Source organism: Silene latifolia, chromosome Y, assembly GCF_048544455.1.
Source record: "Silene latifolia isolate original U9 population chromosome Y, ASM4854445v1, whole genome shotgun sequence".
NCBI classification, from domain to species: domain Eukaryota; kingdom Viridiplantae; phylum Streptophyta; class Magnoliopsida; order Caryophyllales; family Caryophyllaceae; genus Silene; species Silene latifolia.
This window is the reverse complement of record NC_133538.1, coordinates 96619731-96647112: the sequence shown is the minus strand read 5'-3', so window position 1 is coordinate 96647112 and position 27382 is coordinate 96619731. Positions and strand designations below refer to the sequence as shown.

Genomic DNA, 27382 nt, shown 5'->3' with positions numbered 1-27382 from the left:
GCAGTCTACACACACATCTAAGTCACTAAAATCCAATTGAGGTAGAATTTCATCTTTTACCAACCTCGTTAACCTTTCTTTAGATATGTGACCTAGCCTTTGATGCCACAAGTAAGCTGATTTTTCATTCGATGCACTACGTTTAATACCTTGAGACTCAACATAAAATAGGGAATCGGGAAAATTTAACATCAAGATTGAACCTATAAATTGAATCAATCAAAGTACCACTACTATAAAAGTATTCATTACGGTACATAGAAAATACACCATGTCTAAACTTGAAATTAAAACCTAAATTATCCAATTTACTTAATGATACATGATTTCTAGCACAATCGGGTACATATAGACAATCTGTAAGATCTATATGAGAACCAGTGTCTAAGATTAATCTGTAAGTCCCAATGCCCTCAATGCGTGCTTTCATCCTGTTTCCCATGGATACAAACTGTTCAGCTCCTCTTATGGGCTGGATCATACGATATCCCTGTTTAATGTGAGAAATATGAGTAGTTGCACCAGAATCTAACCACCAAGTATTACTAGGTACTTCTATAAGATTTGATTCAAAGCAAACAAAACTGTAATGTTTACCTTTCTTTTCGAACCATGCCTTCCTTTTAGGACAATCCTTCTTGAAGTGTCCCGTTTTCTTGCAAAAGTGACACTTCTTTTATTTATGGATCGCACTTTCAGGTCCCTTAAAGAAAGACTTTCCCTTCTTACCATTCTTACCCTTCTTACTCGGTTTAGCCTTGCTGCTGCTGGCACCATCATGACTCAAGAAATGAACAGCTTGATCTTTCATCTTCTTTAATCTCCCCTCCTCCTGTATAAGAATGGCTTTTAACTCTTGATAGTTCCATTTATCTTTTATGGTGTTATAGTTCACCTGAAACTAGCCAAACTCATAAGGTAGAGAGTTAATGATGAATTGGACAAAAAAAGTATCACTTACGTCCATTCCTAAAGTCTTCAACTTTGCTGCCAGGTTAGACATGTGTGTCACATGATCATGAATCGGTTGAGACCAGTCAAACCTTTTAGTAGTTAGCTTACTCATTAAACTACCAACAATTGGCTTATCAGCTAAATCCGACTATGAACACTCCATTACTTTAAGCATGAATTCCCTTGCTTTCTCTGTTTTAGGCATGGAGGGCTTAATGTTATCAGCCATTGTCATCCTCATGAGGTGTAAACCCAACCTGTTAGATTTCTCCCAAGCCTGATAATGACACTTTTCGAACCGGAGCTTTCAGGTGTAATTTTTGTTGGTACCTCATCTGTCAGGATGGCAATGTCTAAAGCCATTATATCCAGTGTATACTGGATCTTTAAGGCCCACTCATCATAATTAAGCCCATTGAACTTTATAAAAGAGTCAGCAGATGCAAACAAATTTGGAGATGCTGCAATCATTTATACATGTTACCAATTAGTGCTTTGAAAAAACTATCATACAGATTCAAATAATATTATATAAACTTCTATACATGTATTTAAATTACCTTTGGGCAACACTTAAATCCAAGTAGTCATCATTGATGTTAATGTATACTTTAACAATTAATTATAACACACATGAATCAAATAACAATGCTATCTTTGGATATACATACTATTAGACCCAATTTATGAATAATTAATCCTTTTATATCATCAACTATATTTAATGACCCACCTTTGGGTGATCTCCCAAAATATAGATGACAAAAAATAATTGATCAATCTATCTATAATGTCATTTATACATCCCTTTTAATCATGATCAATTAAAAACTTTAATTTCAAATGTCTAAATGTAATATAACAAGGCCACTTTGGTGACTAACATGTAATATATACAAAATAAACATTTAAAGTTAATGGTAAATATATTATCATAATATGTTAACAATTCATAACATGAATTTACCCATTACTTTAATGCGTGTCATTCTATTGTCTAACTTTATGTGTGTCGGAATAAGTAGAAATATGTTAAAACATTTAATCTCCAAGAACACAGCCGAAAAACAATAGATACAATACCATTAATGAACATTGATCTGTTATCAAAATGCAAAATTTATCATTATCATTCTGATCCATATGCAAAAAAAATATAAAAAATATAACAGACCATAATGCAAAGACAATATGACAAGATCTGCCCATAATCACTTCATGCCAAAAGACCGAAAGCATGATCTTTAAGGCCTAAAAGAAATTTGCAGCGGAAAATCTTAGTGATTAACAACCAATACTTAGTGATAAACAACCAACTTGAAAGCACAATCTTTAAAGAGTGGGAAAAAGTTAGTGATTACCAACCATGATCAATGCTTAAAAAAAAAGCAATATCAATATTGTTAAAACTAGGTTGTCACAAACCCAGGAAACAAACAAAACATAAGGCAGATTGAAAGAATTCATATGGATAAAATTATATTGCATGCGTGCATAATTATGACTATTTCTGCACATCATTTATGCACTACGTATATCATTGTGTTGAACAATTACTATAGTTTGGCTAAACTCAAACATTAATTCCTTGCAGCCACAAACACACCCATAAGACTACACTTGCAAATCTTATCAAAAAGAAAAAAAACGCTGTACAATATGCAGTATTTCGATATGCAAGTACTTTTCGGATAAATCAAACAAATCTATATTGGCTCTGATACCAAATGTAAGATTAACTTTGCGATTTCATTAATGAAATCAGTCCCAAGAACATATAGACTTGAATTAATTCAACCCTAAAACAATCAATAGACGAAATAAAAGACTAACCTTGGTCCATGTCTTACAGACGCAATCAATTCAATAATAAGAAGTATAGCAGATTGATTCTCCTCCTTAACCCTTTCCTTTTATGTTCCTTTGATGATGGAGGAAGAAACTGTGTCTTTCATCCTTTCACTTTATACGTATACTTTTGTTTTGTTTTGTCAGATGAATAATTTTATTCTTTTAACTTCCATAATATATATAATATATTACGTACCTTTTCGCACAATCAAACCCGATCGTACCTTTTCGTGAAAGACGATGTATAATAGGGTAAGGTAAGAGGGAATAATAATTCCCGAACTTTAATTACATTTAATCGGGACCGATCCATCACGATACCGTCTTTTATATTAAAGTCTCGTAATATTAATGTGAACTTAACTTTTATTAAAACCCGAAACACATAGGCCATACGAATATTATTAATTATTCTAACACCTACATATTAATTTAGGGGACAAAATTTAGCTCATAAACAGTAACATTTCAATTAATTCAAAGAAAGCTTGAAACTTTAATTAAAATAAGGGTTTCTAAACAAACAATCACAATTGAAAGAGAAAACAAAAACCCAGAATTTGATGACAAGAATCCCTAAATTAACTAAATTTAGGGTTTTTATCAACCCAAAATTAAGAAAGTCAACCTTAAAACAAGGAAGCATCAAGGATGAAGAAGACGTATCCGAGATTGCTTAGCCTGCTGATGACACTGATGCACAATTTAGGCCTGATTAGTGATGGTGCAGGGTAGTGATGGAGAATGTTCCTAATTTGATGTTTTGATTTTTAATCTGGGAAGTTGGGTATATTGTATAATGAGGGGTTGTGAGTTTGTATTGATGAGTGTTATGTATAATTGTTTTGGTGGAATGGTGGGGGTGTGATTTGGAAGGTTAATTAAGGTAATTTGGTAGTTTAGTTAGTACCCGAGACAGGAGATAAAAACATGGTCGGGAGTTAAATACGGTGTGAGTTGGGATATATACACTCTAATGTAGGTGGTATTTTATAATAAATGAAATACATGGTGGTAGTTTGTAAAATACGAGAAATAGTAGGTGGTAACTTACAATCTTCCTTGTCAACGACAAATGAGCTTATCCATCTACTTAGCTTCAATCAGATGTTTCGAGCTCCCTCATGACCATGACCATACATCATGCATGACTATATAGAAATTTGAGATATGAAGAATACTATCCTGTATTCTTGTATGTTTTCTCTAGTTGAGAAAACTTTATTGTCTATTTTTTGGGGGCTTGATAAGAGTAGAGCGCTACACACCTTAAAGAATCATTTTAATTTTAAAAATCTTAATTAATTGGCTCGACTTAAAATTTTGGATCTGTTAAATTGGCTGTTTTGTGGAATTATTTTTATACATCATTTTTGTTGCGTTTTACATTCTTTTTAGATTTTAGATGATCTGATTAATGTTAAGAAGCCATTTAGGGAATGAATTACAACATTAATCCTCTAACTATAGTAATTATTACATCATATTTCAAAATCTCATGAGATATTGTTGTAATTTATTCCCTAAATAACTCCTTAACATGTGCCCATTGGGCACATGATAGAAAAACCCCTTCTTAAAATCTACAAAGTCTTTTCTTCTTAATTTTCAAAGTGATCATACTTTCTTCACTCGTAATATAGAGGAGTTCTATTGACCAAATAACTATGTTTTTTATGTTTTTGCTTTACTGAAATTTCTCAATTATTGATTTTATTAATTTTTGTCATTACCAAGTTAACAAATTATTTTTATTAATTATATTAATTAAGATCATTAATGAGAGAAAATCACATAGATTAATCAGATTGATGGTCATATATCTACATAGTATAAAAGCTATTTTAAAGGCTTTCCATTGGTTGAAGAGTTTTAATAATATAATTTACATATGGATCCCCCCGTGTTTTATATGTGAATTAATTACCCTCTCTCCTCAACTTAATTATTTTGATTGATTCTCAAGTATTTAGCTAGGGTCCACTACAATTTTCCTGGAAGACCTCACCCACCTTCTATCAACATTTCATTTCTCTACACCAACAATTTACATTACACTAGTTTAACACCCGTGAAAATTCACGGGATTGTTATTAATATTTAGAAATTAAATATATTTACTAAATTTGTTAGATGAAGGTAATAAACTAATAATGTGTATTGAATTATTATAAATTATAAATATATTTAATACATTTACACATACATACATACCTATACACTTAATTCTTTAATTTCGGTGTCCCGTCTCCTCTCGGCATACTTTATGCTTACCTTTTAAACTTTATTTTTTTTATAAATAGAATTGTGTTGACTCGTCTATTCATACATTAATAACCACTTACGATTCATATTTTAAATTACGATTAAGATAAAATTAATCAACATAATTATGAGAGACAATCACGTTTGCCCCTATTAGTATTTTACTTTTATTAATCCTACAATTAATATTGTTACTTTTATCGCATACTCAATGATAATATTTGGTATGTCTACACTGGTTGTTTTAACTACTCATGCGGTCTTCCTACTACCAATATTACCCAAACCCCAATTATTTAACCTAACTCTACTTAATATTAACTAGGTTTAAACCCGTGAAATTCACGGGTCTGCTTTGATAGTTTAATATTTTATTTTTGTAATTAGACGTTACTATTACGGAGTATTATTCTTATGATGATGATGATAATATTCATTTTATGGTGAGAATTTTATTTGCAACATATTTCATTAATCAATAATGTCATAATAATTCATTAAGGCGTTTGGTTTGAGATTAAGGAATAGAATGGAATGGAGTTTCATACCATAGGGGTATGTTATAGCCCTACTTCTCGTTGGTTTCCAACTCCATTCCTTCCTCTTATAAATTTAGATTGAACTAAAGAACTTTGAGAAGGAACATAGAGTGAGATCCTCTAGCGGTTTGTAATAGTATGTGACCATCTTACACAATACGGACTAATTATTATTCATTCGTCACGGTCAATTGTTGTCATTGCTTTTTGGACACACTCATAAGGTAATAGAATAATTTAAATAATTTTAAAATACATAACATAAAATACCATCAATCCGTCATAAGAAATCTTGTTTGATTTATCTTAAATAATGACATTCATCAAAATACATACATTTGTTTGATTCATCGTACTTATCCACTTTTTGTTGGAGCTAGTGTCCTCCACAGTTAGTGTGATAACGTGTATAAATCTCTTATAGGTTCACAGGGTATACTTAGTATTTTATCAGTTGATTAACGTTTATTAATAACGGTTGGCTTGCTAGAAGTTTGACGTTATTATCATACTGATGGCGGTGATCAACTGGTCCCTAAAAGTCACACCTAAAGGATGTATTTGAGAGATGTGATTATATGAAAATATAATCACATTGATGCCTTATATGACTAAAAGGTTAGTCCGTGTATTTGACTAAAAATTAGTCAATGTGATGATGAGACGATTATTTAATACAATTAAATAATATCAGTTGAGACGAATTAATTATTAATTCGTAAATTGAATATAAACTGTTATATTTAATTAATGTATATAATGTTAGCTTAAACGAATTAAGATGTTGATTCGTAATTAAACGTAAATGGTTATATTTAATTAGCAAATTATAAATATGCGATATTTATAGTTAAAGTATATATTATACGAAATTGTCATAATAAATGTTGACAGACCGGTATTAATAAATCGACTACAAACTGTTGTGGGTACACTTATTAAATACGTGACGACATAAATGACAATTAATAATTATACACATTTTATACAATTTAAAACCAACCTAAAATAAGAAGATTTTTCTCCTTATTTTGGTTGGTGGTTTACACGGTCAAAGGGAGAAAAAAAGGAAGAAAAATATCTTCCCTATTTTTCTCTCCTTGGACGGTTAAACGAGGAAGAATGGGATCATTTTTCCTCACATGTTTTTGATCTAATTCTCACATCACAAAAACCCTAAAATCATTAGAAATTAGGGATCTCATTCTAGCAAAAAGAGAGGCATTTCTCGGAGCATTTTGGGTGCAACAATTAGGAGAATATCGATCTCGATATTTGTTCTTAGACCAAATTGCTAGGACCGGAGGTTAATTCTAATATCTACTCTTTTGTTTATACAATTTCGTTTATGACTCGTAATTTCATAATCATAATTTTGTTATAATCCGAATTTCTTGATGAAGTATACCGATATTTCCCACAAGTGGTATCAGAGCATAGACCAAGAAATTATTTTATATGAATTTCATAAATGGATTTAAACAAAAAAATTTGAAAAAAAAAGGTTTCGGCCGAATAAAAAAATCTTTTTGCCGAGACAATTTTTTTGTTTTTGATGCCTTATTTCCATTTTGATTTATTGATATTGTTGTTTTAATATGTTAAGATGATAATATGATAAATTTGTAGATGTTTTGATTTAATAAGAATTAAATTAAAATGTAAATGGAAATCGTTTTGATTGATGATGTTCATTTGTTTTTGCTATATAGTTTTTGGCATACATGGTTTTAAATTGTTGTTTAGAATCATGATTCATTAATTTAATAATGTTCAAATCAATTGTGATGAATCAAATATTCGGATAATCGATTTAATCATAATTTAGATATTCATTTTAAGAGGTTAAATTGAATCATCTAGTTTGGATCCGTGTTTAAATTAAAAGTTGATGATTATGCCAATCTTGTTATAGTAGCAACATTAAACAAATTGTTCACATAAAAGGGTATTTTTCGAAAGAAAGAAAAAAAAACTATTTTTTTAAGAAATGCCGAGAAGTAAAAAAAAAAGAAAAACACAACCGTTTTTCGTCATTTAGGGCAAAATGCCGCAAGTAAAAAAAAACCGTTTTGTTTTTAGGGTTTGAATGCCGAGTGCATTTAATAAAAAAAAAAAACTGTTTTTTTTTTGTTTTTTAAGAAATGCCGAGAGCAATTAATTTTTTTTTTGTTTATTTTTGGCCGATATATATTATACATTAAATTTATAATGTATGATTGTTTGTTGTGAAAAAGTTCACAAATTAAAGATACCCAATTATTTTAAAGAGGTTTAAAATAATGTTGGATTAATTCATATCACTAGCTAATGTGAATTAAGATTGGAATTATTGTGAGTAATTGAGGAATTGTCACATAATTTTGATAATTATAAAATAGGTGGTTTGGATAAATTACTCTACATAATTAAGGAATTATGTCTTGAATGATTAATTTATTGTTGATGCATTTTATTTAGTTGTATGAATTGTTGAATGGTTTATTTACGTATTTTTTGTAATCGGTTGTAATTTTGTATTAACTAGTGTGGCCTTAGTTGATTATGTTTTCGTAATGATGGAAACATAATTTTGATGTAATTTTAAGATCTCGAATCTCCTTTGGTTTTCTTTTTTTTTTTTTTTTTTGGGTGTAAGGTAAGTATATATATAAATATCAAAAGAATCACAAAGTTTATGAGTATACAAGCCAAGCAAACTACTATCTTCTATCTATCAAAACATTAAGAAATCGAATCTATCCAAAGCTGATCATAATTCCTGAGAGGACGTTTGTTCCTATGTAACCATTTGTCTTTGACCTCCTTCCAAACTTGATTCACCAACATACCTGGCAATTGCACCTGCTGCTGCAATCTAGCATAATTTCTGACATGCCAAATCCCATAAATCAATCCAACAAAACAAGCACCAGTGACCATCCTTTGTAAGCCGCTTCTAGATCTACTCAAGGAATACCATTTCACCATATGCTCTACATGAAACTGAATGTGGAGTCTCTGCTGCATCAGTTGCATACATCTTTTACTATACTCACATTTATAGAACAGATGTTCATGACTTTCTGTCTCAGACCCACAGATAAAACATACAGTAGACTGAACAATACCCATCTTATGCAATCTGTCAAGGGTAAGAAGTTTACCATGCTGAGAGGCCCAAAAAATAAAGGAAGTTCTGGGCACATTCAAATTATTCCAGCACAAATGCCTCCAAGGAACCTTGATGAGAAGTGTCTCTTAACCAGTTATAACCATCAGCTACTGAATATCCAGAAAGCTTGGCAATCCACTGATTGTTAGCATAGCCTATCTGAAAAATATCCATCACTTGCATAATTTTTCTCCAGGACCAACTACAATCAGTAGGAGCAGTATAATCTTTCCAATCACACCCTTTCATATACACATGGTTAACCCACTTAACCCACAAATGATCTTTTTTTGATGCAAGCCAGCTTGTATATTTACCAAGAAGAGCTTTGTTCCACAGCTTAGCATTCTTAAGACCCAAACCCCCTTCAGCTTTAGGTTTACAGCATGTATTCCAATTTATATTAGGAGCTTTTAAGTAAGAATCTTTTCCTCCCCATAAGAAATTCCTACAAATAGAGTCCACCTTATTCATGATACCAGATGGGATTAAAAACATGGAAGCCCAATAGGAGTGTAAAAGTAGAAAGCACCGACTTAACTAGCACAAGTCTGCCAGCATAAGACAACTTCCTTGCCTCCAAGCTTCTAATTCGTTGAAAAATCCTCTTAATCAGTTTATGTCCCTCAAATTTGGAGATTTTCTTTGATGAAATTGGGACACCTAGATATTTAAAAGGCAGAGTACCAATTTTAAAACCAGAAACTTTGACAATGTCCTCAATAAGTTCCTTACTGACTCCACTAAAATAGATATCAGTCTTATCATTATTCAGAGCAAGCCCAGAAGTAGCAGAAAAAGTAGAGAATCCTCTCAAGAGCCACATAATAGACACTGCATTACCCTTGCAAAAAAGTAAGAGATCATCTGCAAAAAGCAGATGATTGAGTCTGATGTGTCCACACATTAGATGGAACCTAAACCCCTCTTGCTGGCCAATAATAACAAGAATCCTCGAGAGATATTCCATGCACAGAGTAAAAATCAAGGGGGACAAAGGATCCCCTTGCCTCAGTCCCCTCTTGCCAGGGAAAAAACCAAAAGTGTTCCCATTGACATTAAGGGAATAAGTAGGAGATGTAATGCAAGTCATGACAAGATGAATGAATTGAGAAGGGAATTTCAAAGCATGTAGCACTTGATGAACAAATTTCCATTCCACAGTATCATAGGCTTTTCTAAGGTCAATTTTGATAAGAGTTCTAGGAGAGGTGACCTTCCTATTGTACATCCTTACCAAGTCTTGACAAATCAAAACATTGTCCACTATATTCCTTCCCTTAATAAAACCTCCTTGACTACAATTCACAATGTCATGAAGTACCTCACTCAATCTAGAGCAAATAATTTTAGTAATGCACTTATACAAAACATTGCAACAGGCAATGGGTCTGTATTCAAGTACACTCCCAGGCTGTTTAACTTTGGTTTTCTTTAGTATTATGTTTTTGAAATTAGAATGTAAATAGGTTTATTTTGTAATTTATTAATTGTAATTTTGAGAAGACAAAAGATGGAGATTGGATTGCTCACTCCCGCTACATGGACCAAAATTGGAACATCAAGACAAGCTTCTCGGGTCCTAGGAAGGATTCCAAAGTTGTATTTATGTTCATTTTGGTAGATAGGCCACACTAGGACTTTGTTTTTGTTTTAGGTTTTTCCATTCTCGTTGCTTTTCTTCGCATGTTGATTAGTGCATCATATTAGGCCTAAACCAAACCACCTACGAATATGCATGAAAATTGACTCATATAGATTGAATGTTAGTTATCATGGACATAAAGATGTCACACAATTTTAAACCATCATCTGAGTTTATTCATTCTCGCATGATAGATATTAGTTCACTTAAAATGAATTAAAATAAAGTTGATGGGATCTTCCTCTAAAACTAAAATTGAGACTAGTCTTTATAGGCCAAACAACTATGAATCCCTTCTTCGTCGGTATGCATATAGCACCTTACTCTCCATGTGACCCCTTCTACGTTGGGTAAGTAGTTTGTGTTGACTTATTTTACCTCAACATTATAATCCGAAGAGTTTCTCGTGATTATGATGGACTATAGATAGAATTTACAGAAATTTATCAACCAAGAATTCTAACAGTGGAATTAGCCAAGAGGTTGGCTTATCAATTTACAGATAATTGAGTCTTGGGATCATTTATATAATTATTGAGGGAGGTCAATTGTATAAATGCTTGAGTCTTCGCTTATAATAGTTTTGCATTAGACTTAAATCATAATGATGAGTATGCTTATTATGTTTTATTTCTTCTTTTCACAGTGTAGAATTCGTTTTATATTGATAATACTGCTTACAACAAATGGCTGAAAATAACAAAATCCCTATGCCAAGTGCCACACTTGCATGCGAGTCCTGGCTCAAAACTTTCATGGACCACATGAATCAGTCCACACGACTAAAGAATGACGGGTCCAACTTTGCGGACTGGGAGGCATCATTACGGAATGCTGCCATTGCTGATGGTAAGCTCAAGTACTTAACTGAGCCAATACCGCCAAACCCAGGCCCCAATGCAAGAGCTAACTGTAGATACCTCATTTCTGCACCTCCCGCAAACCACCCGGTGATGATTGGGCCGCATGTTTGATTCGCGGAACGATTTGTGACAGTTCGTAAGATTGTCGTCAAGTGATTGCTCCAATATTAAATGTCAACCTCTTAGTTGTCATCTACGTCCCGATACGGTCGTTTTGGCAGTAATTAGAGTACATTCGGAGGCCGGGTCAAAAACCGTCTCCATTTTTCGATAATGTTAAATCCCGAGTCGGAATGTTCGGAATGTTCCGGATATTTCTATTCCATATTTCATAAATTCTATCTTTTGGCAAATAATATCCCGTAATATTCATAAGATAATCGAATTATTTCCGTCCTACCATAACTCAAACGCGGAAATCTTTCTTCGCCAGAGAGGAAACCTCCACGGGAATAGACGCAAAGCAGTCCGCGCCTCTTCCAAGAGACGCAGTGGCTGCTGCGCCTCTTCCCAGGCCCTTCTTTGCATGTTCCACGTATCTTTTTTCATATCTTTCCGAGATTCACTTCCAAAGAGTCTCCGAAACCCTATTCCTCCGTGTGATTAGTATAAATAGGAGCCTTCGTTCCTCATATTTCTCACGCGAGTGTCCGCCCTTCTCTTCTCCCTTTGCATTCTAGACTTTGTTCTTACTAATTGGCGCCTACGTGCTTGGACTTCCGACCACGTAAGCTCGGATCCTTCCGGGTACCAGCCTCTCCGTTGCATGACCGACCAATTTGACCAACTACACTCAATCAACTTAAATTAATCAATCGTTTTCCTCTTACGAGGGCACTCTCTTTGTATTCGCGTCGAGCATTCACTAGTCGATATCTTAGTTCATCTCGTTTCGTCAACATGTAAGTCTGAGGGTGTATAATCCTCTTTTATTTATTGTATTTTATTTATCGTATCATCGTTGTAAGATTTATGTCGAAAACACCATTAAAACCGATTTCCAAAACCGTGCTTTAAGACTCGTTTTTGCAGATTTCAGAGAAAATCGTCGAAAAAAGACGCAGCAACTCATCGCGCCTCTTCGAAGGAGCGCAGTTCGCCGCGCCTCTTCGTGAGGCCGCCAGATTCTTGCTTCTTTTCTTCTTCTTCGTCCTCTGTAATTCGTGTGTTTGTTATTTGTTTCGTTTATTTTCTTTAATTCTTCATCACAATAGTTTAATATTCACATGTATATTATATCACATAATTCATCATTCATTAATTTGTTTTAATTATCACAAATCCGACTTAAATCCCTTATAATTCATATTTGCGGGTTTTCGTTATTAAATTCAAACTCGGGTTTTAGAGATTCAATTTGTTCATATTGAGTTTCTGGAATTCGTCATTGATATAATTTTCATCTGCTTATTCGCATATTCGTTGTATATCCGTCGTATTTAGCCTAATTGACTTATTTCAACAGAGAACTCATTAATGTTTCCATCATAATTTCATGTAAATAATCCGTTTGCATCCGTCTCATCCATGTTTATCGCTTTCATGACCATCATTGACATGTAATAAAAGTATTAATCACTTTCATCCGAGTAAATAATTTAATCGATCCATAAAATTACCAATTAACATTAACGATTTGCGTTCGGCTTACGCCTGGGAACTCACCTTCGGGAACAGACGCAACAATCGGCGCCTCTTCTAGAGGGCGCAGTCTGCTGCGCTTTGTTCCAGGATGATTTTGTCCCCGAACTCCGTTTCGCCTTGACCTAGTTTAATTAGTCCACGTATTAACTAACTAATATCCGTAATATCGCTAATTCCTGTTCGTTAATTTATTTCTTTTTATTCTTTTATTCGTTTTCTCAAATCATCCGTTTTAAAGGTATTTTCGACATAAATCGCCTACCTCAATGTAATTTTCGTTATTGTAATTTATAATTATTGTATTTCTTTCTTTGTTTGTATGCTTTCACATGTAAATCGACATTAAATCCTACTTTGACCCAATTGTTTGCTAATTACGTGTCAACCGACTTAGTTAATTCTCACATGCTAGGATTAAAACTTGGATGTTGCATTGCATGCATATAACCGACGATATATCAAGTACGAATAACTTCCCTAATCATTAGTAGAGGCCGCTATCGAGGCGGGCGGGATTAGGTGTTCGATCAAAAGAGCTTCCTAATACGTACCCTCACCCCTTACTCCAGATCTCCGTGAGCACCCGTGTTCATTGGCATCCACGAGAGTCATTCTAGACATAGAATGCTAAGGGTAACGATTGCTTAGTGTTCATGTCACTACTTTGTGTCTTGACATGACACGAGGTATTCGAACGGTTCCAATTTCCCATAAAAATTGGTGGCGACTCCTTACAAAATGCAAACGCTTGTTTTTCGACCTTCACCAAGCGCCCCCGTGGGCGGCCCGCTGTCCACAGTTTGGCGACTCCACTGGGGATAATACACTTACGTGTAGCAAGGGTGAAACTTGAACAAGGTTAGGGAATAAGTTTGTACAAGACAATTGTCGGTTTTCATAACTCGGTCTTCCTAGACCGTTTAATTCGGCCTTCCTAGGCCCAACCCAACCCATTCGACCAATCGTCCCGTCTAAACGGTCCTAATTCTTATTTGGGCCTAAGGATGGATAGCGATTGACGTCATCCATACCATGATGCTTACTCTTGTTTGTATCAAGGGCCTTCACTACTTGAGGAAATGGACTAGGAATCGGCCTTACTCTTGTTTGGCACGAGCCTCTCCACAGACTTCGGGTTTGATGGTTCGGTATGGCAACCTACCCTTTAAACCAAAACCCTTCTAAATGCACTCAAAGATCCCGTTATAATGCCCGTATAAGTGTGTAAACCCTACGTGATCACCATTTCTAAACAAAACCATGACGAATTTTCAAAAAAAATCAAAATCCTTATTTTCAAACAAGAATTTCGAAATAGGGCCTTCAATTAGCGCAAAATCCGGTCGAAACTCCGCCCGATTGTCGTGTCAAAATTCGGGCCACAAGCCCATTTCAAACCTCACTTCGAGTCCACTCCTACAACTACACTACAGTTGACTAGGACACACATTTTCAAAGACCTTGTCTTTCTTCAAAATCCACTCAACACAAGTGGCACACACCCACTTCACGAGTCAAAACTTTTCCTCTTTTAGCAAGTGTGATAGAATGGTCGATCGTGTTTTGATTTGTCGCCGATCTCTTATCCAGTTTCCAAGATGCCCGGATCAAGTGATGAAACAAACCTCCAGCAAATTCAAGAGAGTAATGATCGAATCCTAGCCGCGCTAGCCCAAATGCAAATCACTCAAGAACAAACCTATGACCGCCTTGAACTTATCGAAGGCCGTATCTTTGATATAGAGGGAAGGTTGCCTCCCCTTAAAGGTGAAGTACTACGTTTTTCCGATGACGAGTCTAAAGATGAGAATCCTATCATAGGAACAACTGCAGCCGAGAAGAGACTCCAATACCTAGAGGAGCAATTGATGTACCTTAAGGGGGATGACATTTATAGGGAAAACAATCGCAAATATGAAGCCGTCAATTCCAAATTGCCAACTAACTTTAGCATGACGGATATCCCTAAGTTTAAAGGACATGAGAACCCTTTGAACCACATCCGCGCCTTCAAGGATTACATGTCTATCAAAGGCATCAAACCCGAGATGTTCTTAAGGATCTTTCCTTCATCTCTTGACACCATTCTGAAGCAATGGTTCTACACTTTAGATCACAAAAAGGTCGCTACTTGGGAAGACGCCGCAATCGAGTTCTCGAAACAATACGCGGATAATGCCGAGATCCAAGTCAACATGCGTACTCTAGAGGTTCTTACCCAAAATGACAAAGAAGGATTCATCGACTTCCTAAGTAGGTGGAGGAAGACTAGTACTCAACTAGTTGAACGCCCGGATGAGGCTACTCTTGTGGAAAAGTTTGTGGATAATCTCAAGCCCATATATGCCAACCATTTGAGATATCAAAACATCAAGACTTTCAAGGACTTAACTGTACTAGGGACGCGAATTGAAGATGACATCCGTAAAGGACTCTTGTCCAAAACGGTAGGTAGAGGATATCAAGGGTCCACAAGTCGTTCATACGGCTCTACTAGCAAGACCGACGAAGTCAACCTTCTCGAGCCATCCAAGAAAACTACTCCACCAAGGAAATTCACAAACCTTGGGGATACGTACTCCAACGCCCTAAAAAGGCTAATGAAACAAGGTAAACTCCAACCCATCGGACCTACTCCCGAACCCGAAAGGAAGTCCAAATTCTGGGATGAAAATTCCTACTGTGAATACCATAGGGGCAAAGGGCACGACACAGAAAAATGCTACAAGTTGAAACACGTGCTTCAAGATATGATTGAAGATGGTCGACTTCCAATTCCACCAGGAGGTAAGCCCAACAACACTCAGAATCCTCTTGGAGTTCTAGTGATTACAAGTGATGAATCTACCTTAGATTGCTCACACCTCATTTCTCCCACCGAAAATGAAATTCATGCAATTGAGAAAGAAAGGCTCTACTCCACTATCTCCCCTACCATTTCCGACTTCATCACATGGGCAAGGAATGTAGATAGACAAGTGTGGGAACTAGAAAACATGGTAACGACCTTGCGCAATCCCAACGCAATACCTAAAGAACGCGTACCATTGATCTTCTCTCAAAATGCCACTATGCAAGAAGTAGTCACTGTGGTTGATAAACTAGTCGATCAAATCATACGACTAGAAAGTGACATCATGAGAATGAAGGAACTAGCTACAGTCAATGGGGTTTGGGCCGATGATGATGAAGACGAATACCTCATTGAAAACTCCTTAGTCAAGGAAATAGTCCAAAATGGTGAAGACCAAGATGTGGATCACCTAACTCGTTCGGGTCGCCCATATCAAAGCACTACTCAAAACGGTCCAACCAACGTCATCACACCAAATGACAACGAAGATGACCCCACCGATCATTTGCTCAAGCAATTACAGAAGACAAAGGCCGATCTTTCACCGCAATTAGTGGCAAGCTCATTTCCGCATCGCAAGCTTTACCGCAAGCTTTGGCCAAATTGAATGTAGCACATAACTCCACTCCCGAAGATGTAGTCAACTTGGTCTTCCAAGAATCACCGAAGCTAAGTAATCCTATTACTTTCTCGAATGAAGACTTGCCACCTTTTGGCGCTAGTCGAACCTCGCTTCTATACATCATCTGTCATTTGTCTAAAGAAGAATGTGCCAATGACTTTGGTAGATGATGGCTCGCTGGTCAACGTCATACCCCTCAAAACGGCATACAAGCTAGGCATGAAAGAGTCGGATTGGACCCCTACCAATCAAGGTGTACGTGCATATGACGGTACACGACTTAAAAGTGGTTGAACTTGCTAGCCTAACCATAGCCACGGACCAATTGAACGAAAGGTTAACTTCCAAATAGTGGACATCGAAGCTTCATTCAACATACTTCTGGGAAGGCCTTGGATTCATGCTTCCAAAGCGGTAACATCCACCCTTCATCAAAAGATCAAGATCCCACTAAATGGCAAAGTTGTGACGATCACTTCGTCACCCATCAAGGCAATAATCGAGAAACAATCAAACAATCGAGTCCTTGCGGATCCCATATACGAACTTGGGGGCTTCCAAAGTGTGAATGTCATAGAAAGTGAGTTGGCACCCTTATACTATAATCCCTACTCCAACTTGGTGGTCAACCACATACTCAAATCTCAGGGATACTTCCCTGGAATGCCTTTGAACCCAACTCGGAAAAATACCTTTGCACCATACAAGGAAGGCAACTCGACAAGGATACCACTTGGACTAGGGTACAAACCCACAAAAGAGGAAGTTCTCGAAATGCTCGCTCAAGTCCAAAATCGCAAGCACGTGGGAGTCCAAATGAGACCATATCTCCCCACTCTAAATGGGTACTTCGTTCAAGAAGGAAGTTCAGAACTCTTTCACGGATTTCCCGAACCTTGGCATTATCTTGCGAGGAAGTTAGCCGGAATCGAGATCTTTCACGATTGCTACTTCATTCCTCCCGAAACGGTTCCTACCGTCGAAACCCGTCAAGCACCTTGCTTCGACGAACAAGCTGTGAGCCTATTGTTTGGAGAAGATCGATTCATTAGGGCCGCGCAGGATGAGATCATTACTATGATAATTCAGGACGATCGCTTCAACCCCACCGCGTTGATCACAGAAATCGACACAAAGCAGCAGAAAGGATGGAGGAAATCTATCAAATGGACCAACAACCAAGGAAGACTCTTCAAGCTCACTACTGGAGAAGGAGAGATGTTCAAAGGAGAACCAGAAGACGACGAGTTCGAGTCGAGTGAGTCGGAGTCGAGTCTGAGTCTCAGAGAAGTCATTAGAGAGTCTACTCCCGTTGTTATCCCCACTCCCTTCGTTTCTCCTAGCTTAGCCTCGAGTAGTCACAGTAGTTCGGGAAATGCCCCAACTACTGTTCCTTTGCCGCCACTGACCATGGATCAGTTGGCTTCTTTGTTTCAACTTTACTCAAATCTTAATATGAATAAATCAGTTCGCTTACTCTCTGTGTTCTTTCGAGTGCACTGCTTATGATGATACCGAGGATGACCAAGACCAGACTTGACCGAAATACCTCCCTACATAGCCAAAGAAATATTACAAGAAGGGGAAGGGGGACCAGTAATAGAAGATACCGAACCCATCAACGTAGGAACCGAACTAGAACCCAAAGAACTTAGGATAGGGACTACCTTGAGCTCCACCGAAAGGGCCGATTTCATAGACCTCCTAAATGAATTCAAAGACGTTTTCGCTTGGTCCTACAAGGACATGCCAGGGATCGACAGGGATATCGCCGAACATAGGATTCCGATTAAGCCAGGTTTCAAACCGTGAAATGAAGCTTCGACGAATGAGAACAGAATGGGCTCTAAAGATTAAGGAAGAAGTTGATAAACAATTCAAAGCCGGGTTCATCAAAGTTTCCGAGTATTCTGACTGGGTAGCTAACATAGTACCCGTACCCAAAAAGGATGGGAGAATCCGTGTTTGTGTTGACTTTAGGGACTTAAACAAAGCGAGTCCAAAAGATGACTTTCCTCTACCTCACATTGACATATTGGTGGACAATACTGCAGACCACGCATTACTATCCTTCATGGATGGATATGCGGGTTATAACCAAATCAAGATGGCCATGGAAGATATGCACAAGACCGCATTCGTCACCCAATGGGGAACATATTGCTATACAGTAATGCCATTCGGATTGATCAACGCCGGAGCTACATACCAACGCACCGCAACTACACTCCTACATGACATGATGCACAAAGAAGTTGAGGTATATGTAGATGACATGATCGTCAAGTCCAAGGAAAGAGAGGGACATATTGCAAACCTTCGCAAATTCTTCGCAAGGCTACGAAAGTACAACATGAGACTCAACCCCTTTAAATGCACATTTGGGGTAACATCCGGGAAACTCCCGGGATACGTCGTCAGTCAAAGAGGTATAGAAATAGATCCTTCCATAATCAAAGCTCTGATCGAAATGCCACAACCTCAAACAGAAAAAGAAGTCAGAGGATTCCTGGGAAAAGTACAGTACATAAGTCGATTCATATCGAAACTTACAATGATTTGTGAGCCTATCTTCAAGAAACTCAAGAAAACAGACCACACCATGTGGGATGATGATTGTCAAAAGGCGTTTGACCGAATCAAGGAGATATTGGCTAAACCACCAGTGCTCATGCCGCCACAACAAGATCAACCTCTTGGTTTATATCTCACAGTAACTGAAACCGCCATGGGTGCCATGTTGGCTCAAACTGTAGGAAGCGAAGAAAGAGCTATTTACTATCTAAGTAAGAAGTTCCTGGAATATGAGTGCAAATACTCGCAACTCGAAAAGACATGCCTCGCTCTTGTGTGGGCAACGAAGAAGCTACGTCACTACATGCTTAGCTACTCCGTCAAAATATATTCCAAAATGGATCCAGTCAAATACCTCTTCGAGAAACCCGTCCTCAACGGACGTCTTGCAAGGTGGACTCGATGCTCTCGTAATTCGACCTCAAATATGTGCCACTAAAAGTCATAAAAGGTCGCGCAGTCGCCGAATTCTTCGCAGAAAATCCCATCAACGACGCACAAACCATAGATACTTGGTCATTTCCAGACGAGGATATACTTCAAAAAAGATGTAGACTCCTGGGATCTATACTTTGATGGAGCATCAAATTTAAGAGGATTCGGAATAGGAGTGTTGCTCATTTCTCCCGAAGGTGAGCATACACCGATTTTCGTCAAACTCGACTTCGAGGTGACAAACAACGCCGCAGAGTATGAAGCTTGTCTCATTGGGCTACAAGCGCAGTAGTTTAGGCATCAAAAACCTCCGAGTACATGGGGACTCATCACTAATCATCAACCAAGTTACAGGATCTTGGAAAATCCGAAGTGAAAGCCTCGCACCCTATCAGGCTAGGATAGACCAAGTGGCTCAATTCTTTGATCACGTAACCTACTTACACCTACCTCGGGAGGAAAATCAATTTGCAGACGCTCTTGCAAAACTTGCATCCTTGATAAATATGCCAGATCACATGATAGACATGCCCTTGTGTATCGAACGACGGTCGAACCGCTTATGTCCACCAAATCACCAATGAAGAGGAAATCGCACAGAACCCCGGTTCCAAGCAATCCCGAATTTCAAGCTTAATGGTACCTATCCACCGGATATGGACAAAAGGGGACAACGTGCTATACGCCTATTAGCTTCCCAATACATCCTGATGCAAGGAGAGTTATATAAAAGAACACCTCTTGGTGTAGTCCTACGTTGCCTTGATCATTCACAGGCACGAAAGGTGATGGAAGAAGTCCACGACGGAGAATGCGGTCCCCACATGAGTGGGCCTATGATGGCAAAGAAAATCACACGTTTAGGGTATTATTGGACCACAATGGAATCCGATTGCATCAAATACGTGAGACATTGCCACAATTGCCAAATCTTCGGGAATGTACAACATGTCCCTCCTTCGTTGCTATACACGATGACATCTCCTTGGCCATTTTCCGCATAGGGAATTGACATAATCGGAAAGATAACCCCAGCCGGAACAGGAGGTCCCTGTTTCATTCTAGTGGCGATTGACTATTTCACCAAATGGGTAGAAGCAGCTTCCTACACTGGTCTTACGGCTAAAAATGTGGCAAAATTCATACAAAACAACATCATCTGTCGATATGGTTGCCCACATGAGATCATTAGTGATAATGGGTCACACTTCCAAGCTGAAACCGAGCAATTGCTAGCCAAATATAAGATTAAGCATCACCACTCTTCGCCCTATAGACCACAGACTAACGGCGCGGTAGAGGCGGCAAACAAGAATGTTGTCACAATTCTCAAGAAAATGACTGACAACTACAGAGATTGGCCAAGCAAGATACCTTTTGCCCTATGGGGGTACCGTACATCGTTAGACGCCCACCGGGGCTACTCCTTTCTATTTGACCTACGGCATGGAGGCCGTACAACCAATCGAACTAGAAATACCATCCTTGCGTATTCTACTCGAAAGCCAAATCCTCAAGCCGATTGGAAGAAAGATAGATATGAAGAACTCATCCTCCTGGATGAACGTAGGCTACGCGCCTTACATAATGTCCAAACATATCAAGCACGTATCAAACGAGCTTTCAACAAAAGGGTTAGGCCAAGAAACATCAAAGAAGGAGACTTAGTACTCAAATCGGTTAGAGCTCTTTTACCTGTCGACCCAAGGGGAAAATTCAAACCTAATTGGGCCGGACCATATCTAGTCAAATCCATACTCCTGTGGGGTGCGGTTAGAATCACAGACCTAGATGGGAATGAGTTTTCAAACCCCACAAACCTTGACCAACTGAAACGATACTATGCCTAGAATAGGACCACACACGCGCCTCGCGTAAACCCATGTGTCGCTCCTGTGGCACTAAATAAACGGCCCCTGGCCCAAATTTGAAATAAGCTAAGTGTCACTATGCTCTTGCATTTTGACAAATTTGTCATCCTCATATCATCAAATAAACTAAATTCGCACCTTGAGAACAAGCAAAAGCTCATGCTTAGTTTCTATGTTCATTACAAGCTCTTGCTTCGAACAATTATTCTTTTACATTTACTCGAACTACGCGCAAGGGTTTGATTTCGCTTTTTTAAGTGAATATGTAGGCAATCCTTCACAGGATTCAACCCATTATACCTAAAATGTAAATAGAAGGACATTTGCGTTGCATTTGAAATTCGACAAGAATAATAAAAGAAAATCACAACGGTTTCATAACCATTCAACCTTTTTTATTCCATTCGCTTTCTAATAATAATAGTACGTTACACAATAAAAATAGAATAGGCTAGGATTCTAAAAATCCCTCCTTTTTTATGACAACAATAATAATAATAATAATCAAATAATAAATAAGGACTCGGGCTATTCCTCCATCTTCCCCTTGCCCTTGTCACTCTTGTCATATTTCTTGTCACGACCTTGAGCCGGGCGCTCTTGCACCACTTCAGACCTAATCACCAACGGTCTTTCCCGAGGCCTGACTCTTCCGTTCTTGCCAACCACTATTTCCGCAACAGGAGTAGTCTTTGATTTCTTCGAAGGGTGAATGACCAAAACCGGCTTCTTCTTCTCCTCTCGTCGGATGCTTCTCCTTCTCTTTCTCTCCCTCGCGCACCTTGTAGTCAACAGGTTCGCGTTTCCTTAGTCTCTCGCGCTCTTCCGAAGTCGCAGCCTTTCTCCACCTCAGATAGGAATCCGACACCCACAAAGCATTGGCGGAGAAACTCAAGAACCACATGTTTCTTTGGGCCCATTTGATAGCCCACTCTCTTCGGCTCTCTGTAGTAAGCGCCATAGCGATCTGCGGGACGGTGTCAAGCCTCTGGATCGCCGCTTCAGCCCAACTTGCCTCATCAATCTTTCGGGAAAGATGCATACCATGAACTCCAGTCCCGGAATGCGCACGGACCTAGTGGGATCCAAAGAAGACACTCCAGTGACGGACTTGAGGTGCCACCACGGTAAAACCCACCTAATCAACGGGCCATCATCATTCTTCAGCTTGTTCTTCCAATAGTCACAGACCCGGGTGAAGTCCACCATGTACAACCGCGTCCTCATCGCAATCATACGGGAATGATAGGAAAGTGCATGAACTGGGGGCTCGAGCAGTCGGAGCCGTTCCATAAGCCAAACCTACCAAAAGCAGGTATTAGACACCAAACAACAACAAAAAAAAAAAAAAAAAAGGAAAGAAAAGGAATGATGTCTCTTACCTGCAAAATGACGGGACTCCCCAAGAACGGCAGATCGCGGTTGGATTTCCTATTATCCAAACCCAAGATGATCTCCCCTAAGCATAAACAAGCTGGGCTCCTGCGCAGCTCCATTTGCTCAATAAGACCCAAAAGACGAGGATCACCTCTCAAATCTTCATCAACGTGTCCTTGGAAGACATACACGTGCAGCAAACAAAAGCCAAATGCCCTCCTCCTGGCAACATGGGAAACAGTAGGGTCGGCCCTGTTAATGAATCGGTCTACAAAATCCAACATTCTCACGCCTTTCGGGGTAACTAGACGATCCACCTCAAGTCCGGTCACCCAAGCAAGTCTCTCGAATTTGCTCTTATACCCTTGTGAAGTGGAAGGAATGGCGGGTAAATGTTCAGGATCCCATCCACCAATAGCGACTATTTCTTCAGAAATGGGCAAATGTCACCTCCCGGGAACGCGAAAACATGATAATTCGGGTCCCAATAGTCAAGGCAAGCATCCAAGAACGGTTTTACAATCTTAATGAGTTTCAAACTCAACAAAGACCCAAGGTTATAAGCACCCATGTCGTGCTTCTCCACATTCGAAAACTCGTTGGTCCATTCCTTCAGACGGATCTCCAAAGTATTCATGATGACAATTTTCTCTTGAAGATTTATTTCGAGAGTTTTATGTGAATAGACAAGGAAGAGACGGAAGAATTGTGTGAATTAACGCCTCGTCGACGCTTCTATTTATACTAATTCTTTGTTTTCCAAAAATCCGCCTTTAACGGACCAACTTGGGAACAGCGCAGCGCCGCCGCGCCTCTTCAAAGGGACGACTCATGCCGCGCCTCTTCCCCAAGCTCACTCGTGATTTCGCGTTTGGATCTTTCCTAATTCTATAACGAATAATTTCCTATTCTTACGGGATTTTATTTTGGTAAATACGAGCAGTTTACCATGTTTCAAGTTTCCTATTTTCGCGGGCACGCATTTCGAGGCGACATCGACACCTTCGCCATTTCATGACACTCAAACTTTTTATTCTTAGGAAATAAATTTCATTTTTTTATTTTTTAGGAAGTAAATTTCATTTTCTTTTTGGGAAACAATTTCCTTTTGTTTTCATTTCAACATTTCATTTCTACACTTACAGATTTCCCTTTTTTCTTTTTTTAGGGGGTAACCCTCCCTACCGTCCGGTCATTTCCGACAAAATTTTTGCATTTTTGCATTTTTTCGTGCTCTTTCGAGTCTCATTTTGCGCTGGTCAAAGGCCATATGTATAAAATGTATGTTTTGCGTGATTTCTATGTAAATTTCGGCAAAGACGACGGCGTAAACCGTTATCTACCAAACCTGTTCAAGAACTAACTTGCAGATACAAGCAACACAACCCCAAAGAAAGCAAAGGCACTCGGGCCATCGTATATACAAATGTACAAGCGAATCGGGGCTTGCGCCCGAACAAAGTCCAAAAGTCCATAAATCGGGGCTTGCGCCCAAACAAAGTCCAAAAATGTTCAAAATCAGATGTACAAATGTACAAAACTACACAAAACTACCGCTGGGCACCCTCCAACTCAAAGAACCCTCGCCGTAAGAGAAGCAATCTCGGCATCCCGAAACTCGAGCTCCTCAACAAGCGAGCCTGTCTCCCCGAGATCGGGTCAACTCTCGCTCCGACTCACGGCCAGCCTATAAACAGAAGTAAATTGGCTCATGTCAATCAATTCAAACAAAACTGAAAATCAAAAATCAAAAGAAATCAAATGAGGTTCATACCTGACGACCTCGACCACCGACGAGTGCCTCGATGGCGGTAGCTCGTAGCCGGTTGGCCACCCTCCATAGTGCCACGAACCGAGATGGCGCGACCTGCATTTCAAAAGAAATTCTCAGTAAATTGAACAAGTTCGATCAAATGTGTTCTTACACGAAAGGTATATAAGTTGGAGGCTCACCCTCCGAATCAGATGCTGCCAGTCATCTAAGCCAGCATCCGTCACAGCTACGTCGAAGTCACGCAACTCGGAGATCGTCGTCCTCCCAGTCGCGTCAGTGTACTCGAGGGTCTCGGGGTACTCTGGGGGCTCGATGCCCGCCGCCTCGACCTCCTGCAAGGACAAATAATTCTCATTAATCGACGATCTTTCGTCGTAATTCTCAAAATCAAATCAAGGAAAAGTAAAAGATACTCACCACTACTCGGCCGCACGCCAACCTCCCGTAAAGGAACGCCGAGTAGTCCTCGCCAGGGGGAAGAAGGTCGTCGCCACCGGCACCCGCCCAGTCCGCCTCCTCTCGGCCTCGCAGGCTCCCGAACATCGTCCTCGGAGGATCAACGGGAACCGTCAACGCGTCCCGAGAGCACTGACGAGCCAAACGCTCGCCCAGATACCACACGGGACCCATCGACGTCCACAACAAAGGCCCGACTCGGGCTCCTAGGTCGAAGGACCTCGGCCGACAAAAGGAGGCGCTCCAGCGTACTCCGCCCAAGGTCCTGGGCACTTGCTGCGACAAGATAAGGCAAAGATCATTCCTATGATCAAGTGAAGGCAAAGGATAAGAAATATAAATGAATACGAGTGGGATACTCACGCCGCTCGGTGAAGGGCGTTCACGTCCGCCCGCCGGTAGACATTGTGCGAAGAGCGCTTGCTCTTCGTCCAAGACATCACCCAATCCCTCACCACGGATAGGCCTTCTCCAGCGGCTCCGTCCTCTTGGGCACGAGACTCGGGAAGTAAGAGTACACCCACGCCCGTAGAATGTAATAATCAATGACGATCTTTCGTGATTTAATAAAGAAAGGAATTTACCTTGGTCTAAAGGAAGGTTCATACCTCCAACAAGAGTCCGGTCCGACGGCGCCAGGAGAAGTCCCCTTCTCCATCAACTCCGGACGAACCATGGCCCTCATGAAGCGGATGAGGACCGCAAAACCAGCAAAGTGACCCGGTCCCGGCGCCCCTAGGGAACTCGGTCGAAAGAAAGGGAAGAAGCTTCGTCGATAGCCTCTCGCCCTTGTCTCCGAGGTAAATCGAAGACGAGAACCACCAAAGCCACGACGAGCCCTCCGCTCACCAGATAAGGAGGAGGAGCGATCTCCCTCCCATCGATCGTCACCGGCCGGGGTCTTCCCCGCAAAGTAGTCTCGGACGTAGGTACTGGGTACCAAACCCAAAGATCGCAACAGCCTTCGGCGACAAGTTCCAGCCGATAAATCTCCTCGCCTCGGCCGAATCCGCCCTCATAGCAGTCTCCAGCCACACCATCTCCTCGGCCCCACACGGGACTGTAAATCATGCCGTAATCCTCCAAAGTGACTCCCACCTCACCGAAAGGCAGGTGAAACGTGGAAGTCGTATCCCGGAATCGGTCCAAGAAAGCGCGGACCAGGCTAAGGTTAGCCCGCAACTTCCTCTTCACGATATCCCTCCAGACTCCGAACAGAGGACCAAACGCTCCACGCTCGATCATGGCCCTCTCCTCCGCCGACGGCCGCTCGTAGTGCTCCATCATTTGTCGTGTAACCCGAGAACGACTCGATGTTCCCGGCCTCCTATAATGATTTGAAACAAAGCTATCCTTAGTTTTGGCTGAAATTTGAAAGAAATTTGAACTAAAAGAATAAAAGAGGACAGGTAGTGAGTAGTGAATTCCTATTTACTGGCTCTTCACCGTCCCGTAGGACGGTGTGACCCTCTGCGCAGCCCACACGAGGTGCCTACTCTCCCGTGTCTCGGCCCACGCAGAGCTCCCCTCACTGGCGACCTCCTCGCCGACGTTGGTCCGTCTCGGGATCTCCTCCTCCTCGATGACCTCCTCCTCGTGAAACTCGGCAGCCCATCACCGCGGCGGTGAAGGCTCGCTCTAAAGCCTCCTCAACAAGATCGACGTCTATCTCCATGGGAGTCCTCCCGAAGTAGAAGCCTCATCACCCGCAACGTTAAAGTAAATTCAGCCGCGTCACATGACGACAAGCCTTTGTTAAGGAGTTTCGAGCCTTGAGCCCGAAAAAGCGCCCTTTCCATGCCATCTTTGGCCATATTCCCGCCAACCCAATCACTCATGTGATAAATTGGGTCAAGTCAAGTCCAAGTCAAAGCCTAGTTCCAGGTTCAAGTCGAAAATTTAAGAAACATTCCGCCATAACGGCGATTATGCCCTAGAAAGGTGTCCTGAAAAAGTTGTCACAAACCAAAATTTCGAGATGGTAGAAAGTTTACCCATCATCCAAGGATCCCAAATACCAAATTTCATCGCCAATGGGCATCCCTAAGGCTATTTTCGAAGCAATTTACGGTTCAGCTGTAAAACCGTCTCAAATTCACTCAAGGGCTCAAAACTCGATGAAAATTCGAAGCAAATACATGGTTATGTTCCTAACATTGCCTACTATCCGTTTCTAACATCAATTTGGCATAGCAAATCCATTTGGGGGAAAAGCCCCAAATTTTCGATCAAAAGGGTCGAAAACCCTAGTTTTCGCGGCTCAAAATTCAACAAATGTAGATGATTAATGAAAGATTGGAACACATACCTCGATTAGTCATGTTCAATGCAAGCTTTTGGATCAAACCTCGACGGAAATGGTGAAGATTTGAGAGAGAAATTGCAAGAATTGTGTTTCGAAATAATGAAATACAATCCTTCTGAGTTCGCGTTTTTACGCAGAAATAGCCAAATTTGGGAAAAGACGCAAAGAAAGGCCATGCGCCTCTTCCAAGAGACGCAGC

At 39.6% G+C, this 27382-nt stretch overlaps 1 protein-coding gene and 1 long non-coding RNA gene across 2 annotated transcripts; both read right to left on the bottom strand.

Moving 5' to 3' along the window:
* Positions 1 to 210: 210 nt before the first annotated feature.
* Positions 211 to 3835, bottom strand: LOC141627349 (uncharacterized). The gene is made up of 2 exons (XR_012536913.1): positions 598 to 3835; positions 211 to 490 (listed from the first exon to the last, which is right to left on the bottom strand). It is a non-coding gene; the product is annotated as an uncharacterized LOC141627349 (long non-coding RNA).
* Positions 3836 to 8333: 4498 nt separating this feature from the next.
* LOC141628566 (uncharacterized) lies at positions 8334 to 8723 on the bottom strand. Its single transcript, XM_074441691.1, has one exon. It carries the CDS (start codon positions 8721 to 8723, stop codon positions 8334 to 8336), a length of 390 nt encoding a protein of 129 aa, XP_074297792.1.
* Between the last annotated feature and the right edge of the window lie 18659 nt (positions 8724 to 27382).

Excerpts from the sequence above, each read along its gene's own strand:
- LOC141628566 (XM_074441691.1), bottom strand. The coding sequence starts at position 8,723 with ATGGGTATTGTTCAGTCTACTGTATGTTTTATCTGTGGGTCTGAGACA.